The sequence below is a fragment of the Equus asinus genome, chromosome 3 (assembly GCF_041296235.1).
Source record: "Equus asinus isolate D_3611 breed Donkey chromosome 3, EquAss-T2T_v2, whole genome shotgun sequence".
Classification (NCBI taxonomy): domain Eukaryota; kingdom Metazoa; phylum Chordata; class Mammalia; order Perissodactyla; family Equidae; genus Equus; species Equus asinus.
In genome coordinates, this window is record NC_091792.1 from 121,503,055 (window position 1) to 121,522,247 (window position 19,193).

Genomic DNA, 19,193 nt, shown 5'->3' on the forward strand with positions numbered 1-19,193 from the left:
AATACTTACTACCACTAGTCTATCCTACAAAGAAAAAATAATAGCATCTGAATTAGCCAAAAATGTACATATTTTTCATTAAATATATGTGTATTAATTGTTTATACTCTTCTGGAAATCATCCCGAGATTTCCAGATGAAGAATTTAAAGAACTGCCAAAGTGACAAATGCAAAGAGTGTGTGGAATTATAGACACTGGAGGCTGGGAGGGACCTTTCTAATCGCCTTCTCCAGGCCCATCAGGAAACCAGCGCTATGCAGGCTGGCCCGTTTTCCCAAGGTCACTGCCCGAGACAGTGCAGAGCTGGAGCAGTTCTTTCCTATAGATAGCTGCATAAACAGTGCCTCAGACACTCTTGGAGAATGTAGTCTGAGGGACTGAGCAGGCCCGGGAAGGAGGCAGACAAACACGGCCTGGAAGGATGGGAGAATTGGGCAAGGCTAAGGGGATGTGATTGCAGAGCTGTCGAGCTTAGAAACGCTCCAGGCAAACAAGCGCGTGGTTCTGGATGAGGCTGGCTCAGAGACGGGTCCTCTTGGCTGCTACTATAGTCAATAGGAACTTAAAAGGATCTGTTATTTTGGTGTGTATTACTTCTGTCAGGTCGTTAGAGTGACAGTTAATACATTGCTGTTTCAAAAGAGTAACATCTCATTTGGTTAGAGAAGTTATAACTTTACACTTTTACTAGTAGGAAAAATCTGGAAAAGTTTAGTAACCACTTTCTCCATTCCTTACTTTTTCCTTTTTTTTTAAAATGGTTTAAATTGGAAAGTTTGCATTTCATTAAGAAGTTTCTTCTAGTGCCCTGGACCACGTCCTATTCTAGTGACCTTGAAGAAGCAGTTGCTACTACTCTGGTTGCGTAGAAGTTATGGAGTGGTTCAGACATCCAGAAGGACCTGGCTCCTGGAGTGATTGCCTAAAAATTAGAGGTTAGGAAATAGCAATATGATGGTAAGCCAGGACGGATTTGTAGGATTCTCACTGTAACTTTTTCCTGGTCTCCCCGTTGGCAAGAGACTAATTCAGCCCTAGAGATGCCCAAGTCCAACATGGGTCCAGATGTCCTTATTTCCCATTTAGTGTATCAGTGCAAAACTGGTCTTATGGCTTGTCCATAGTGGTGTAGAAGGACTGGACAGGGAACTCAGAGATGGCATTTTTAGCTCCTGCGAGGTCATCTGTTTATCCAACAAATATCTATTGAATATCTACTGTGTATCAGGCACTATGCTAGACATTGGAAACTCAATGTTAGTTCCTGCCCCTGTGGGGCTTTGTTATGTGTCTAATTATCAGTAGGGTCTGGGCAAGTTTTCCTTTTCTGCAAATGAAGGACCTGGACTAGATTTTCTCAAAAGGTTCTTTACAACTGGAATATTCTATTTCTGAAGGCAGAGCGTTCCCAGCATCTCTGAGGGGAACTGAGGAGCAACTTAAGCAGTATGGAAAAAAACTCCTAGTGTAACAACAATTCAACACAAAGAATTTGGAGGGTTTTGTTTTGTTTTGTTTGGGTAATGATAGTTTACTTTAAAAAAAAATTTATGGAATTTTGTTGAGAAGGGGAAAGAAGAAAATGAAAAATTTTAATTGTTTATACCATCTATGTTAATTCAAGTAGGTTTTAAGAGCATAAGTCAGTCTAAGTAAAAAGATTTCTTGAAACTTTTAATATACAAAATTGTCCTTGTGCAAAGCAAGTAAGTTTCACACATGTATTTAACGAAGGTTAGATTTTGGACAAACTTTTATTTAAAAATTAAACCATGAACTAAATGAGAGGACTCCGGTTACTAAATTTCCTAACTCCTGTGGGGCACAGCAGCAGGCCACGTGGGCCATCAGAGGTGACTAAAGAGACATGGTCCTTGTCTTCAGGAAGCTCACAGTGTGGTAGTTTATCCTCCACGAATTCATTAGGTTTTTTAATTCCTTTTTTTTAAACTCAAGACTTCAGCAAGTATAATGGAAATACAATGACCTTGGATAATTGGGGAGCGGGGTAGGAGGCATGATACACAATAGAATGTGCTGAGAAGGTTTTAGAAGTGAAAGCTTGTGCTTTGACTAAAATGTTGGGAATTGGGAAGGAGCTGTCTTCCTCCTGTTGGGTCATCGCTAATTGTACTTACTAGGCATTCTCCGTTAGCAACGCAGAGAATGTTCAGTTCTCTTTGATACATTTCTTGGTTTGGAAATATCAGTGCTGTTTGGCATCAATTAAACTAAAAAATGTTTTTGTGGATTAACAGAAATGTTTGCTTTAGTGCTCATTTTCTAATTTTGTTGCAAAATGGATATCCCATCTGTGCTTCATGCAGGACAACTTGGAAATAAAGATCTTTTTAAGTGTATAAATGTGATTTGAGAATTTGAAAAACTTAGTGTGGTATTTAAATGAGCAAGTGTAGATTTCTGTTTAAGAGGTGGCCACCCAGAAGGGCCACGCCACCTGCCCCTCTATTCCACCCTCCTTCTTCTTTTCATTCCATTCCTTTTACTCCTAACTGTAATAATAGAAGCTTGCAGCAGGGCTGTGGAGATGCTCACAGGTTGGATCAATCACACGTGCCCTGTTCGGCTGTGAATAGATAATGTGCAGTGTAACCAGTGGGCCAAATGTACTGGATACTCACAGAGCCTCAGCTGATATTCCGAGGCGGGGGGGGAAGAAACCCTCACAATTTTAAAAGCCGTATTAATGCCTTGGGTTACCAAGGACTGCCTTCTTCAAACTGCTTGAGCCTAGGATAATCTGGGCTAATGTATGGTTACTGAAATGGTTACAGGACAGAGGCAAAGGGATACTGGAGCCCTTTTGCAGTAACATCATTTCATGGGTCAGCTAAGAACCTTACTTGGAGTAGCTGAAGGAAAAGGATATGGCTATAGGCATTAAAAAGAACCTTTTAATAAAAATGTTATCAATGAATGCTAGGGAAAAAATGGAATATTTTATTTTTTAAAATTTTGGCAGAAAGTAATGGTCCCAATTTGGCATTGGCTAGCCAGTCTTCAAAACAGCCCAAACCAAGAGTTTATAAAGAACTGGTGGTGTCTTAGCCTACCACTTACTCATTCAGCCATTTACTCATCACATATTTATTAATTAGCTACTTTATGTGACTTTTCCTCCAACTTCTTCCCATTCCCCATCTTTTTCTTCAATATATTCCTCCAATTCAATCATGGCATTTTTTAAACAAGGTTTTAAATCCTGTTAACCAAATTACTTGCAACAAGCTAGATAAAGCCTTTGGTTTTCAGAGTTTGTTAGCATGTTTGAGTTGAATAAGAAAAGAATTGAGCCATCCATCACCTCTTTAGAGAACTTTTCTGGAGCCAAAATTTAGCCCAGAATCCTTCATATTGGGGACGTAAGTGAAACTTGAAGTCTTCAGGTTTCCTTTTGATGGCTAGGACTTTGCCATTAGGTTTTAGAAACACAGCCATAGTATTTAATGAAAGCAGACATCTTGAAAACAGGAGGTTTCCATTGGTTGGTTGTTTCCAGATGCCCAAGAGCAGAGCTGCTGCTGACTGTGGAGTTTACGTTCCAAGTCAGCCTCAGATTCACTTGAACAACAGCGTCTCTAGAACTCTGACCTGTCATCAGCAGAGCTTCCCCCTACCACCCGCAGTCTCCCCCCAAAACAGAGAGGTGTTTTCAATGTTGGGGACGAAGTCTTCCCTTGAGTGATTAACTTCACGTGGTAAGAATATGCCACAGCCAGTGGCGACAGAGCTCACACACAACAGCTTTCACTCTGGAAACCTCCTGGACGGGCACGTGGAGTTGCATTTGTTAATGTTATGCCGAAAGAGATTCAAAGTGGCTTCCAGAGAAGCATACTATAAAAATAGTGGTAATGACAGGACAAAGAGAAAATAAGAATAGAAAATAAAATGAAGCTAAAGGTAAGATAAAGAAAATCACTGATGTAATTATAAAATATAAAACAAAAGCCTTAGAGTCCTATATAGTTGAGATTGGTCTAGATTTGGCATAGAGCTTCCTAGCAACCAAAGAAAAGAGTGAATTTAGTTAGAATCTGGGGAAGGGGAATGATGTCAGAGCATTCTGCCCACCCAGACTCCACCTTCTAAGCAGAGGCTAAGTCTCCAGCATTTCTGGAACCTCCTGTAGCCACACCAGTATTTTTAGGGCCAGGTTCACATGGGTCTGTAATTCCTTTTCCCAAAGTATGTCTTGGGGAGCTAGTGTCCTAATTTTCCCAAGTGCAGTGTTAGAGTCAAGAATTCATTGAATTGGAGTCACAGCTGCAGATTTCAACTCCTTATCTCAGCAAAACTCATCTTTGGGGGAACAAATTCAGATCAGAAGGAAGGATGGAGGAGGAGAGAAGGGAACTAGGAGTTTAAAATTAGATGTGGTATCACAGGGAAGGATTTCTTCCTCCCTGGAGTCTAATTCTACCTTCAGACCCCTGTACCCATGAGTCTAAATATTTATGGGGCTCTCCTCTGCACAAAGGTCTCAAGAAAACACAACTACCCACGTGCACCGTAAATTAAACCAATTGTCTGTGATGTACTAAAGAGGTTTACTGTGTCTTTCTTTCGCCTTTTGGGTAGTTTTCAGAAGGCGTGTAGAAATACTGCTTAATCTGTCTCTTTACCTGGCCCCTGTCTTTCATTTATACAATAAATAATTCTCCCACTCCAGCTTTGTGCCAGGCACTGGTGCTAAGGCAGTGAATAAAAATGTCCAAATCTTTACACACATACAGTTTATAATTATTATTTTGCGGTTGTTACGTAACATTAAGAAGAAAAATTTAGCTCTTCTTGCATTTTTTTTTGGCTGACCAGTCAGCATCTAAAGTGCTATCTGTTTTCTATTTTGATCTCTAAATTACCCTGTGAGGTAGTTTGGCAGGAATTAATCCCCTCTTTAGAGATCAGGAAAAAGTTTAAACTTGCCAAGGTCACACAGATCTGGGATTCAAAACCAGGTCTCTTAACCTTTCTCTATTTATACCATTCCCCAAATTAGGTATTTTCTGACCTCCAACTTGCTAGATGGAAAAAGATAAGTAGCTCTTTGTGACACTATAGATACAGACATACAAATTTCCCAGAAAACCAAACAAATTGGGAAGAATACTCAGAACACTGATTATAACCAGCCTCCAATGGCCTCAGAGGTCCTGGTCATGTTGGCTCAGGCATGCATTCAGGGCTAACTTATGGGTAGAGAAGATAGGCAGATACTATGCTCTTATTCCTTGCCACTATCAATTTAAAGAATTCAGGCCCCCAGGAAGAGAAAATAACATTTTTCAATATTTATTCCTTTTTATATGCATCTCTCAGTAGTTAACTTGCATTTGACATCCTTTTGCTGTCCAACTTCCTTCCCCACCCTACTAGAGATAATATTTTTCCTAGCCCCAAAGCTTAAAGAAGAAGAAACTATAGTAGGAGAAGGGTTTTCGACACCACCACAAATCACTTGAGAACATCCCCAGTGGCATTAACCATCATGCTCTATGATACATGGACCTGTGGCCCCTCTTCATTTTTCACACTGGGATGCTGGCATCCAGTCATTGGAGTAGAATTGGCCCAGTAATGTTTTCCATCTGCTGGCTTGGCACCAGTCATCATAGAGTGTCACCTGGGTTCTGTCTTATGGTCTCTAGGGCCAAGGCTAGAGGCACTACAGAGGAACAACTACCTTGTTCATCTGTCAGCACTGTTTACTTTATGTGAACAAAACAAGATTTTGCTTAAGTATGTAAAAGAAATTTACTGGAAAAGAAAAGTCTAGTCAAAAAGGTCTAAAATGTTTTTCCCCATCATCTTGCTTCCTTTCCTCTCCCCCAGCATCTTCAAATTCTGACAGATCTCAAATGTCACCTTCTCTAAGGAGCTTTTCCCAACACTCTCACCTTCTATGTGCCCCTGGAGAACTTATTTTATACTGCATTGTATCACCATTATTTATTTGCATTTCTCTCTCTCCCACCAGACAGTAAACTCTTCAAAGGAGAATGGGACCGTGTCTTTTAAAGTTCATACCATACAGCATATTTCCATTCAGGGAGTGATTTGTGAGTTTAGAAAAAGTTAGTAATCTCTGTTAATTTTAAACAAAATCTACAGGAATAATATATGTTGAAAGTTGCCATTATAAAAAAAGAATTAGTTAATTACCGTTTTCACTTTTTTAAAAAGTTAGGAATAGGAGGTTCAGTATTGGGATTTTAGGATATCCTTTTAAAGACAATTTTTAAAAACAGCTGAGATTTTTTTATTGTTGAAAACCAACAGGATATTTGAAATCATTCAATATCATTTAAAATTGACCTCACACATCGGACAGTTCTGTCATCAACTGAATGGCCCAATAAGTTCATGCTTGTGATTCTAAAATGGGGTTCTGCTTTAATTGAAAATTTCACATTATTGGTATTTCATCATCTAAGTGATGTATTTGCTAGTGGTGGTAGAAATTATTTCTAAAAGAATGTAAGAGTTTTTTTAGTGTATCACGTCGATGTCGGCTTGGACAGTTTAAGGAGAGATGATGAGGTGGCTACAGGAACAATTCTGGAGGGAGAGATGTCTGGGACAAAATTTTGATTCAGGCAAAAGCCAAACCATCTACCCTGGCATTAAGACCCTCCACCTCAACTTTTCATCAAAGGGCAGAGACAGGTATTCATGCCTAGCTCTCACCTGAGCAGTAACCTAGACACCCAGGCTCCATCTTCTTCAATGCCTGCTTACTAGGACCACATCTGGGAGGTCTTTATGGGCCAGGCATGGCAGTGGCACATGTCACTTGTACCCACAGGCAGTCACTTGGCCCTTCCTACCTACAATGGAGGCTGGGAAACAGGGTAGCTGTGTGCCCAGGAAGAAGAGGAAAGCGTTCTGGGGAACAGCTATCCAGTCTCGGAGATCTGAACTCATCTCTTAGGAAACCTGGTTCTAGGCATAGAGTAGAGGGAGTGGACTGGAGGATACAAACACCAGAGCTATTTGGATGGGAATTATCTGGATTTGGTGACTGACTGGACAGGGAAGTAGAAAAACAAGAATAGAACTGACGGTTTCCTAACCTCTCCCTGTGTCTGCCCTTTCTAGGTTCTCTGGAAATTATTTCTAAAAATCAACTGGACAAGGCGCTGACTAGTTTGTCTATCACAAGGTTGTTCTGAAACAGTGACCCATTAACTCACAAGACGTGTATAAACTGGCTTTTCAGATCCACTCTAGACCATATGAAAGAGAATGCCATCTAATTAATGTGAATTAACATTAGCAAATATAGTAGTGTTACAAACACATTAAAGGCCTTTGCTGTGAAGAAAAGTCACAAAATGACATGCTAATTTAGTGTGTGGGCACTGGAAGAACTATTATCTATTCAAAAATAGTTGTAAATGAAAAGAATCAACCAAGATGAGCTGGTTGCTAATGGTTTTGGCGTGGGAGGAAAAATTGCATTGCAGTTCTTGGCTCCAAGATGGGGTCAGGCAGGTCAGTAGCCCAGCGTTGACCTTTGTGTTTGGAATCTTGCATATTAGCTCACCAGACTCTTGTAATTTGGTGAGCCAATAGCAGAAATGGAGACGGAGGTCTCTGTGCATGAACTTTAAACCTCCTGAGTCGCTTGTCCTTTATGATAATAATTAGCATTGCTTGGGATCCAAAGCAGAGTAACCACCTAAGACCTACCATATTAATCTAAATTAAATCAATGAGTGACCACCAGAGAACCCGCTGGGAAGATGGGGTCGGGGAGCCGAGTAGCACAGCTGATAACTTTGTATATTGTCTGTTTGGATGTGAGTTTTTATAAGAATGATATGTCTGATAGAATGAGAGAATTTCAGCAACATTAATATGATACATATTTATCAAGTGTCAAGATTCTCCAATCCCTTAAATCCAAGTGGGACTCTTACTCCTTATTTCTTCTCCTGATGATGAAATAATAAATGTCATTTTATAATCAGACCAATGGTATTTATCAAAATTAAGTAATATCTGTTTATGGTGGAAAATTCTGAAGCTAAAAATTTTAGATCAACTTTAATCCCCTCACCTAGAGATAATCACTGTAAATATTTCGGTAATTTCTTTCAACTCATAAGCATTTGTATATATAAATATACAAATACTTATATAATTAAGGCTTAAATACAAATTAACCTTTATATCAGGAGTACTTCCCAAGTTATTTTCAAAAACATACCTTTAACAGTTGCATTATATTCTAAGATCTACTATTATTTATTTAAGCATGTCCTATTTTGGGACATTTCAGTTGTTTCCGGATTTTGAACATGCTTGTGCATAAATCTTTGTCCTTATCTTTGATTACTTCCTTAGGATAAAGTCATAGAAATGGAATTACTGGGTCAAAGGCTACAATCCTTTTTAAGTCTCCTGATGACTGTGAGTGACATTGTACCCCAGGAAATTTGCTGCAGTTTATTCCTATCATCTGGTTATGAGAGAGCCTGTCTGACCAAAATCATTTCCTCATCGAGTATCCTTCTCTACTCATCAAGTGCGAATTGGAACATTCAGTGGAGTTATTACTTCTTCAGCTTTATTGGCTGCTATGCTTAATAATTGGCCATCTTGAGTACATACTGTGTAAGAGGCTATGACAAAAACCTTTTTATGGCTGCCCTTAGTCTAAAGGCTAATAAGAAGGGACACAATCTAAGATGTGTTCAGCATGAGTGCATGCATTACATAGTTTTTAATGAGCAAAGTCAGGCTGGTATGAGTTTTGTTATATTTATACGTCCTAAGCATCCTTTGGGAGGGTTCTGTTTGGTCTCCAGAGTCGATATGCTGGGTCTCTTCCCCAGAAGTGTGTGTCTAGCAATAAAGGCAACTCCAAGCGTGAAAACTGCACATCATGGGCCCAGTGGAGTTTTCCTGCTAACAGAGAATTGATTGACTGAATATAAATCACTCTGACTTGAGTGATTCTGTCCACTCAGGAGGAATCGGGGAGAAATCACCAGAAGGAAATTGGCCTCTGAAGTGTGAGAATATTGGATTATTGCCGTCAGGAGCAATGCTTGTCAGGAGCATTGCATTTTTGCCTTATTTCGGATCTCATGTTATTTGGAGCAATATTGGAGCGCTGTAAGATTTAGATTTACCTTTCTCTGGGTGTACGCGTTCTACTTATTTCCCTTTCCATTTTAGTAATCTACGAACAATAGATTTATAACAGTTTATTTTAGTTTATAATGCTTGGTTTATTCTGTAACAGTATCCAAATTTCACCAGCTTTTTCTTAAACACTTAACAGTGTCACAGAAATCAATTAAATCATTCAATAAATGTGAGTGTCTGGCCATATTACATGCCCTGGGATTAGAACTGTGAATAAATCCAGCGAATCTATGCCATCGTGGAACTTACATTCTGGTGTGGGAAGACAATAAATAAATATGTAGTATATCACATGCTGATAATAGCTTGGGAGAAAAATAGAGCAGGGAAAGGGGGCAGGGAGAGTACAAATTGGGATTTGGGTGCGGTGTTTTGTATGGGATGTCAGGAGAGGCCTCCCTGAAAGGGAGATATTTGAACTGACCTGAAGCGAGCAAGGCTGTCAGCCTTTTCCATATTTGGGGGAATGACATAATAGGTAGAGGGAATAGCAGGTCTTGAAGCAATGGCTTGCTTGGTCTATTCCAAGAAAAACAACCAGGAAGGTGGAATGAACGAGTCGGGGTGGGAGGAGAGGTGGCAGAGAGCAGAGCAGGTAGGACCTAGTGGGCCTTGGTAGAGACTTTGGCTTTGGCTCTGCATGAGAAGGGGGTCATGGAGGGTCTTAAGCAGAGAAAGGCCATGATTTGACTTCAGTTTTCATTGGCAGCACAGGCGGTTTATCCACTGAATCAGGAGGAAAGTCAGAGTACCGCTGGCACAGGTGCAGAGCATGGAAGATGGGAGGTGGGAATGCTTGGAAGGCCTCATTTGATGGCTTCTGCTTCTTGGTGAAGTAGGAAGCCAGGCCGCCAGCCAGCAGTGAGGTTGGGGGAGAAAGCATTGGTGGGTTGAGAAGTGGAGAGGGTTTGAAGTAATGGTCTGGGAGGGTGGGAGACTGAATAAAGAAAGGTAGGAGGAATAAGAATTGATATGGCCACGTGGGCCATGATTTATCAGTAACTTGAGAAAAGCACCAATGTATAAAATTTATTTTTGAAATCTCCCTTTAGCCAGCTACCTCTTCAGTCTTCAACCTATAGACCTTGGCTGATTTTCTTTGCCAATCTTGACTCATTACAACTCTAAGAGTTTGGTTATAAGAATTAAAATCCTGGACTGATAGAGCTGGAAAAGGCCTCAGAAGTCTTGTGGTCCAACTCCTTCATTTACAAATAAAACCCACCAGTGAGGCAGAGTGACCTGCCCCGGACACAGAATAATGGGTTATAGAGCTGACCTCACATTCTGTCTCCTGAGTCCCAAACCAGGGCTCTTTATACTACAACAAATTGCTCTTTATTCTTTCCAAAAATTAATTGTAAAGGAACTTAATCTTATTAACGTTGGATATTTTTAAGTCTGTTTTCTAATGAAATCTAACTGGTAGTTAACTTTAAAAGAAAGTTTGGGCAAATAGTTTTTAATAATTTTATTGAGGTTTGTAAAACCCATATAATACTTACTATTTCATCTTTCATGTTAAATACTATGGTTATAAAACAGCATCATCTTCATCATCATCAGAAATTTGGATGAGTTCCTTCACTGTTTCACACAGCATGTTTTTATTTAACTAGTTTTTAGTCCTCCTCTCTCTCCTTGTGTTTGTATATGTGATTGAAGTGTTTTCCATGTTTGTTTCCAGTGGGTGAAGTGTGGTCCATGTGGTACCATTGCATAACCACCCCTCCCCCTGGATAATTGCCCTCCTTATTTTTAGGAAGCAGAAAATAGCCTATTGTGTTATAATTAGTCAATGGTGCCCACCCAAACATGCCTATTATGCAAGCACTTTTGCTTCTTCTCTCCTTTAGGGAAGGGAATGGGGATGGAAGCAGGAGGGAGCATAGATTTTGAGCATTTTTGAATGTCCTGAAATACCACCTTGGGAAAGATTCATGGTTTTTCAGGTTCCCTAAGAGACTTAAAAAAAAATCCGTACAAACCCAACTTAAAACTAAATGTTCCAGAAAGTGGTAAGTATACATTTTCTTTCACCTATCTTCTAATTAGAACCTCTTACTCATCTCTAACACGATTCGTTTATTTTGTCTGGTGCAAAGAAGATTTCGAATACTCACTCATGGCTAAAGAGCTCAAGAGTTAGCTAGATAAAAATTTTGCACAGTGAAGTACTGTATTTTTGAAAATCTACATAAAGATTTTGAAGACTTTGTAAAGATTCATATTGTAACAGTATACAGTTTGTCTAGTATTTCTTAATCTACTTGACCTCCTAAAAAATGAAAATGTTACTGCAGGACAGATAGGATTTTCACGCTCTCTGCTCCTATATGATCCAGGATGGTAACTAAAAAGCTAAATTTGTGACATCAGATTTCTTTCCATGGCAACTAACTGTAATGTTACAAACATTGGATTATTGACGAGTTCAGGATGAAGGTTAAGACAGATTCCTATTTGAACAGGATCATCCAAAACCAACGCCAAGGGGAATATTATCAGAGCTGCTTCCAGCAGTGTGTCCTTTTCAAAAATGTTCTCATTATTCTGAGAGCTTTGTTTTATTTTGTGAGGGTTTCTGTTGGTTTTTGTTGTTATTGTTTAATGTTTTCATTTTGTTTGTTTTATTTATTTATCCCCCGACACCCCCGGAGGGGATCAGGGGGAAAATGGTTACTTTTAGTAATAGAAGCCCCCTTTTAAGAAGGAGTCTCCGCCTTCATGTAATTCTTTCTGCATAAATAAGATTTATTTTGGAACTTCAGTGAAACACATCTGTACTTTGTGCTGGACAAATATCTGCCTCCCTGCAAGAGCTGCTAGCCTTCCTGATGTTAGATAAACTCACTTTGCTCTCTGAAAGCCCCTCCTAGAGAATAGAAAGACTACAGAGTGGGAGAGAGAAGCCCATCATTCTTTAACCCACAGCGCCTCTTTGTGGCATGAACAAGTTACTACAGAAGGAAAATGAAAGTATACAAACTCTTTACCAGTTTGCTTTCCATCCCCCCTTAATAAGTTTTTAAAGGCAAAATATATTTTCATAAATTATATTATTTAGCAGCATAGGATGAATACAAAGCTTCTGAGAGCTCACAGAGCTGTGTTACCATCTTGGAAGATAAGCCAGTGCTAGCTGGCACTCTACTTGAGGTGTTCTTCTAGTAGAGATGGAAGACACGTGCTGATCAGTTTTCCAAATCTTATCTGAACCACCCAATGATTGACAACATCCACTGAGAGATTTCACTTCTCCTGGGAAGGCTGCCTGACTCTCATGCTGCTTCCTCCAAAGGTTGGGTTAGTTGTAGTTCTTTTGTTTAAACTTACTTTTCTGTATCCCTTACGAGGTTATAAATTCCTTCAAGGCAGAGCTGTGGTGTTCCTCACCTCTGTATTCCCAATGCACAGCATGCTGCCTGGCCCTTAGTAGGTCCTCATTCTGGGTGAATGATAGGTGTTTCAGGATCAACAGTGGTAGGTCAGAGGCATAAAGTCACAATCTCAGCCTGTGTCCTGACCCTCCGAGTATATGGTTAGTCTTCATTGCCATGTTTTTCTCTACTTACTCTTTGAAAATTGCCTTAAATATAGTGAGCTTTGCTTAATGAGAAACTGAGGTAGCAAACAGTAGACCCTGTAATAAAGCTGGACATTTTGACATAGTTCCTCTTCTCCCTCCTGACTTGCTGGCTTTTGGTTTGTTTTGCTAAATCATTAGCTTGTAATGTCTACTTTTTATTCAAAACATCTGCCACCTGGTACTACACCCAGGAAAATCTTCTAGTGCATACTTTAAGCTCTTTGCAAAAATAGTCCCATGTACCCTAATAGCAGGGAATGCTGAGTTATGGTAGTATTCAGAGAATAGGGACCCCTAAGCATTTTTTGATTGTCCACTTACCATCTGCACTGAAACATGCTATGTAGAAAGCACTTTAAAAAAAAAAAAGGTGCGTTTTAACTGTGTTTTGAGAATTGAACTATATCCCACCAAACACATGTATCATTCAGCACACGTATTGGTCTCCTACTGTGTGTTTGGCGTTGTGCTCAGACTACAGAAGTCGATAAGACAGTCCTCTCTGGACCTCAGGGGGAGGCTGGGGGAGCCCTCATGCGGTGTCATCTGCGCTCCAATCGAGGTTTATACACACAAGGGGCTGAGGCAGCTCAGTGGAGAGAGTAGTGCCTGTGAGGTGCTTGGTAAGTGCTGGATGAATTGAATTCAAGGCCTTTCTAAGGTCAGTGGAAACACCTTTGTGTATTGCAAAGCCAAACTAAGAACAGTGTCTTGGATTACAGGGGAAAATAGCTAGGCAAATAATGTTACATACCACCCTTAAAAACCTTTAATTTGGGCAAGACAAGGAAGGAATGCTTGGATTTTAAGTGTGGCCAATAAAAATTGTAGCCTCTGACCATAATCCCTTTCTTACCTCCCCTCCAGTGCGGACCACTGACTTTGACTTTCCAAAAACTCTGAAACTTTCTTCTCCAGTTATTCCTTCTGCCTGGAACAGTCACTGCCACTTGTCTCCAGACCAACCCCTCCCTTCATCCCGGAGGAGCCTCCTCTCTCTCACAGTGCTGCGTGTTTCCCCACCATAGCGCCTACCATCATGTGAACAGATTCACCTGTTTACCTGCCTGTCTCCCCTACACACCTGTGAGCTACGAGGTAAAGAACGCGTGTCTATTTTTCTCCAGAGCCTAGCACTTGCTTGGCACCTCAAGACTTAATAAAGATGTGTTGATCAAATTAGTTAATTAATTCCCAGTGGCTCTCTGGTGTTGCGTCTCTGTGTGTGCCTTCAGAAGATAATGTATTTTTTCGTTGACACTTGTCATTTTGCACTGGAAGAAGAGACAAGCCCTTCTCCTATAGATGAGTGGGTTATAAAACCTCTCACTACATAGAATCCAAGCGATATCCTTTCCTTCAGTGGTTAACGCGGGAAGTTTCTTGGAGTATAGGAAAGTATATTTTTAAAATAAAAAGGAAGATATACAGTCTAGGATCTGCCCTTGAGCCTGTTTCCTCATCTGTGTATGAGGGGGTGGGCCTGATCTCAGAGGACTTTCCAACAAAAGTTGTTCTAGGAAGCCACATGGTAAATACTATAAAACCTTCTTATTACTGCCAAAACTCCACATAATGTTTATTAACATTTTGTAGAGTACTCATGAATAGTTTAGAAGAAAAAGTGAAGAGACCGTCTCCCCAACAACCCCCAGTACATAAACCTAAATGATCTTTGGTACTAACTAAATGAATGAGAAAAAAATATGTGGGTGAAAAAAAACCAATAGTTAAATGAGAAATATACTTTCCGTTGATGGAATTTCCAAAAGGAAAAGGAGAATTGTCTACAAGGGCACAAGTGGACATTTATTGTGAAAACATGTTATTGAAACAGTTTCATTATTTATTTACATGGTAAATGGTTCATGAATCTACAGTGAAAAGCCCTTATAATAAGAGAATTGGGCCATGAAACTAGTGTTGTATTGTAGCTGTATTTACAGGCCAGTACTTGATAAATGTCATGGACAAATGATTTGATGAAGTGTCTTTTTTAGATTTAGTAACAAGGAGTCCCAGGAAGGTACTGGAAGGTGTGAAGGAAGAATGGTCCCTTCTAAGCAGGTTTTTTGCCTTGTCTCTATTAGATGGTTGTTTTCCTGGGGCTTCACAGTTTTCAAACACAGAACTGCAAATGTATGTGTTGTCAGCGAGGCCGCCATTTGGAATTGGTGCGGGCGCTCTGCAGCTTCTTTTGTGGAACAGTCTGAATGTGGTGGAGTTCAGTCTAGCTAGGGCCCCTTCCTGTCATAAATAAGATTACTTTCATTTCACTTGTGGAGTGCGCTATTCCTCAGAGTAATGAATTTCCTCTGTGCCTTTGAGCACATAAACATGGTTTTCATTAGCTTTCTCTCAAAAAAAAAAAGAAAAAGCAGCGGACAGGGAGGTGGAAGGAGGACAGAGAATCTGAGCAAAATTAATAGATGTCAATTAACTCCATAAATGCAGATGGGTTTTTTGCCCACTGGCTGGAACGAGCTTGTGAGCAAACCAGAGGTCGTCGTTGCTCTCTTCTGAAAAGCTACGAAAATGAAGGAGGGCTGGAAGGGCACGAACTTTATCCTACATGAACAAAGAAACAAAGAGAAAGAGAGAGATTGAGAGAATGTTCTTTTTTTAATTTTAAGAACTGTATCAAAAAGTCCATCAGGGTTGCCCCCAGGCCAGACAAATAGGCCTGGGTTCTTCTGGAATTAAGGAGCACATCACGGAAGACAGTCCACAGGAGCAGGATCAGAGGGCTGTCTCTGCGTCCACCCCTGCTGCCTTTGCTAGGGGTGTGATTTTATGCTAATAAGATATCCCAGCCCTTCCCATTTTCAGACTTACCCCCTTGAGATTTGTAAGTCATGCAGTTCATAGCGCTAAACGTGCAGTTGTTCAATTTTACGGATGGAAATCTCTTGTCGAGGGGTGGCTCATTACAGCAAGGCTGGACTCTTCTCCTTGTTGAAGGTGCATGCTTAAGCCTGGAAGCTATTTAGGAGCCATTGACCCTTTGACTTCTGCCAGGATCTTTTCTGCCGTTGTTTTGGAAATCTAGGGGCAGAGAATGGAGGCAAATGAGGTGTTCTCTAAATCATCCCAGAGAAGGAGTTAAGCCATTAAAGAAAAAAATTTATTTTTCAAAATTACTTATTCTCAATGGAAAATCCCCAGATTTGTCCTTCCAGAATCCTCTTCCTCCAAATCAATGTCTATTTTAGCCCCCAATTCATAGTATATTATGTGCTTATTTATACTTCCAGAGAGGAAGAAATAATAATGCTCTGAAAGCATCAAGGAATTGAATTCCGAGCCACAGGTTGTCACTGACAATTCACCACAGACAAACTGTAATCCGGATAAAGAGGCATGATGCATTTCGCAGTGAGGTGTCCTGCAGCCCAGTTTTGACCTTCTGCATAGGTGTTCTTGTTACAGTTTAGAAGTACAGCTGGTTTCCATTTGAAATGAGAAGGATGGAGTTGTTTAAGGAGCCGGTGCCTCTCATAGGTGAAGGCTGCTTTGCTGAAATGTGCTCAACACACAGGGAACCTTGAAAACAAGCTTCCATTTCACTTAGCTGTAGCACAGGAAATCATTTCTGGCTTATTTTTGTTGTGAACAGAGGGAGCATTGCATATTAAAAATTCCCTGTAGTTGTTTAATATTTGCTTGGTAGTGTGCTGGTCCCTAATCAAGTCCTTCTCCTCGGTAAATCATGTCAGCTCTGTCCCTGTTTTGATTGGAAGCATGAATTGTAATGTTGAAATCTCCCAGGACGGTAAAGCGCTGCAGCTGTGGAAGGCTGGAGCTGTTTACTGGTATTATTAAAGGAGCCTGAGTGACTTCTTTGGGGGAAAAAAAGCTAAAATGGAGTGAAATTCATAAAGTGCACAGAGATTTAGAAAGAAGGGTCTGTTGTGAGCACAGCCCCATAACAAAATCCTCATGGAAATAGATACAGTATAGTAACAATTGTTCCATGAACTAACCACCACAATATTCTGCTGTCTTTTTTCCTTTTTTAGAGGAGAAAAATAGAGTCCAAATGTAAAATATGAAATTAGACATATTTAGTTCTTTAGAACAGTATTTGAACTGAATGCTTTTTCAAGGTACTCTGTAGAAACAAATGTCACCTTTATTTCCTAAAGGAATTTTTAAGAGTTTGCTGTTAATGCTTTTACAGCCTTAATTCTTCTTAGAACAAAAGAAGTGGGGGAATTTTAAATTTTCATTATCTTAAGGCAGGACTGACTAGACTACCTCCCACTGTTTGAGCATCTGAAGAATGTCCTCCGAGTACAGAGGATGTGTTGGAGGGACTGGATCCCAAGGAATGGGAAAAGGAACAGAGAACTGAAAACTTCCGCTTGGGAGCTGAGACCAATACCACCCCTAAGATGTTCCTTTTCCAGAATGTTCCTTTGTTCACTTGTTCATTCCTTTATTCAATCATTTATTCCTTTAAAAAATGTTTACTGAGCATCTACTCTGAGCCCAGAACTATGCCGGGTACTGGGAGGTATAATTTAAAGGCAACTTGCCCCCAAGGACAGGGCTTCCTGCCAGGAATGTTCTGTCCTCATTGCTGTAGCGTAAGAAGCAGCTGGTTTCCCCAGTCCAGGCTTGATGTTCGGCAGAACTCAGTGTGTCTGCATCTAAAACACAAACCTGTTTGCTTGGCTCTTGTTCTTTTAATTGCCAGCATCTTTCCTATTGTGTAAAAGCCATCGTTTGTTTTAAAGGCAATCTTCTAACTGGATATAAATCTCTGTTGTATCTAGAAGAAGCGGTATGAGGCCCTAAGAAACAGTCTATAGAAAATCTTTTTAAGTCGCTTAGAGAAAATAACTGTAAATTTGGCATAGTTCTAAAGTTAAATGTTGGGGCTAAACATCAAGAAGATCCTGCAAAGCTATGGAAATGTAGTGAATGTGATTTCTTTGGAGCAAGAGGAGGATAATAATTAAGGAAGAAAATTCTAAAATATCAACTCGGCAAAGCAAATGCAAGACTCTTTGGGATTCAGTAATCATGTGGGAGGCTGGACGCTGTGGGAGATATGAGGTGGGATAGATGGTCTGGAGCCTAATCTAGGGCAGGAAATGAAACATAAGCCCTTGACTTAGAAGATGATGTGCTCCAAGCTGTCAGTGCAGCCCCAGAAAGCACACTGAGCTCCCGTGGGCCAGAGGGCCAATGCAATGTTGGGTCCTTGGGAAAGTTACAAGAAACCAGACTGAAAACATGTACAGAGCCATCCTGTGTTCCTACCTGGAATGTGTATGCTGTTCCTGGCCTTGTTCCTCAAGAAAGATAGTTTAGAATTGGGCAAAGGTTCAGAGAAATGCAATTAAAATGATAAAGAGGAGCAAGGGGTGATGGTGAGAGAGGACTCATGCCATATTAGGAAAAAACAAAAAGGTTGAGATTCTTCAGCCTGCAGAAATGGAGGTTCAGACTAGTTATGTCTATGAAAAGAAGGTTACGTATGAGGTCAACACTAAATCTCAGTACTAATAGAAGCAGGAGAGAGCCATAATCACTTGGAAAGCCTTGAGTAAGACATTTCCCTTCTTTGGATCGTTTCATTTTTTCTAATCCACATTCCAAAGTGTGTTCAGCAGCACACCTGTCCTGCAAGCTGCTTGCTGAAAGAAAGTATTATTTAGCCAAGTCAATTTGAAAATCTCTGCATTCCGTATCTTCCAGTAGATTCACTATTCAATCATTTGCATTTGAAATTAAAAGCTCTCAGAAGTTCATCCTTAAGGGAAGCCTTTTTAACTTTTGTGCATCTCAACCAGTATTTCCCAAACTCATTTGACCATCAAATCCTTTGTTCACTTAGTACCTATGAGGACTTTTCAAAATGCTACTGGGGAGACTGCAATCCAAGATCTTTAAGGTCTCCGGAAGGAAGTTAGTCCCAAAGACAGGAAGTGCTCCCTGACAATGTGAAATTTGTTACTTTGAGAGCCAATAGAGGAAGAAAAGCATAGTTTGCAAGGAGTAGGAGTTTATAGCTACTTATAGACCATGGCAGGTTTATCAAAGGTAATTGGGAGGTGAGGCTCCCAATCCAAAGGAAAGCCATTGTAGTCCACACAGTGCTTTAGGAAGCTGCTGTTGAGACCAAGACTCCATGTCAGGGCCTAGATTGTTCTATCAGGACATAAGACACACCATCAAAAGAGAAAGTACAAGGAGGCAACTCATTTAAGTTTTGGCTGAATCAAGCCCATAGTTCTGCAGGATAGTGACAGTTGGAAAACACTTCTCTTGGACTTTTTGGCCAGTCACATTCCATTATTTAAAGTTTGACTTCATGTCCATTAAGACAGTATCAGCTGCTTTCTATAGCTTGTCTCCAAAAACCTGGCTAACCATTCAGATTCAACAGTTTTGTAGACTTGTGTGCATGATTT

The 19,193-nt window shown here is 40.3% G+C and overlaps 1 protein-coding gene across 3 annotated transcripts in view; it reads left to right on the forward strand.

Moving 5' to 3' along the window:
* SCFD2 (sec1 family domain containing 2) overlaps positions 1–19,193 on the forward strand; it is a 393,579-nt gene that overhangs the window by 249,312 nt on the left and 125,074 nt on the right. Inside the window, exon 6 of one of the 3 annotated variants that reach the window (XM_044765961.2) lies at positions 13,639–13,973. The exons of 1 other annotated variant lie outside the window; for it this stretch is intronic. In XM_044765961.2, the coding sequence (XP_044621896.1) occupies positions 13,639–13,799 (161 nt within the window). In that variant the 3' untranslated portion in view covers positions 13,800–13,973. Of the gene's footprint in view, positions 1–13,638; positions 13,974–19,193 lie in introns of those variants that run through there. One more of the 3 variants, XM_044765962.2, reaches the window with a different exon arrangement.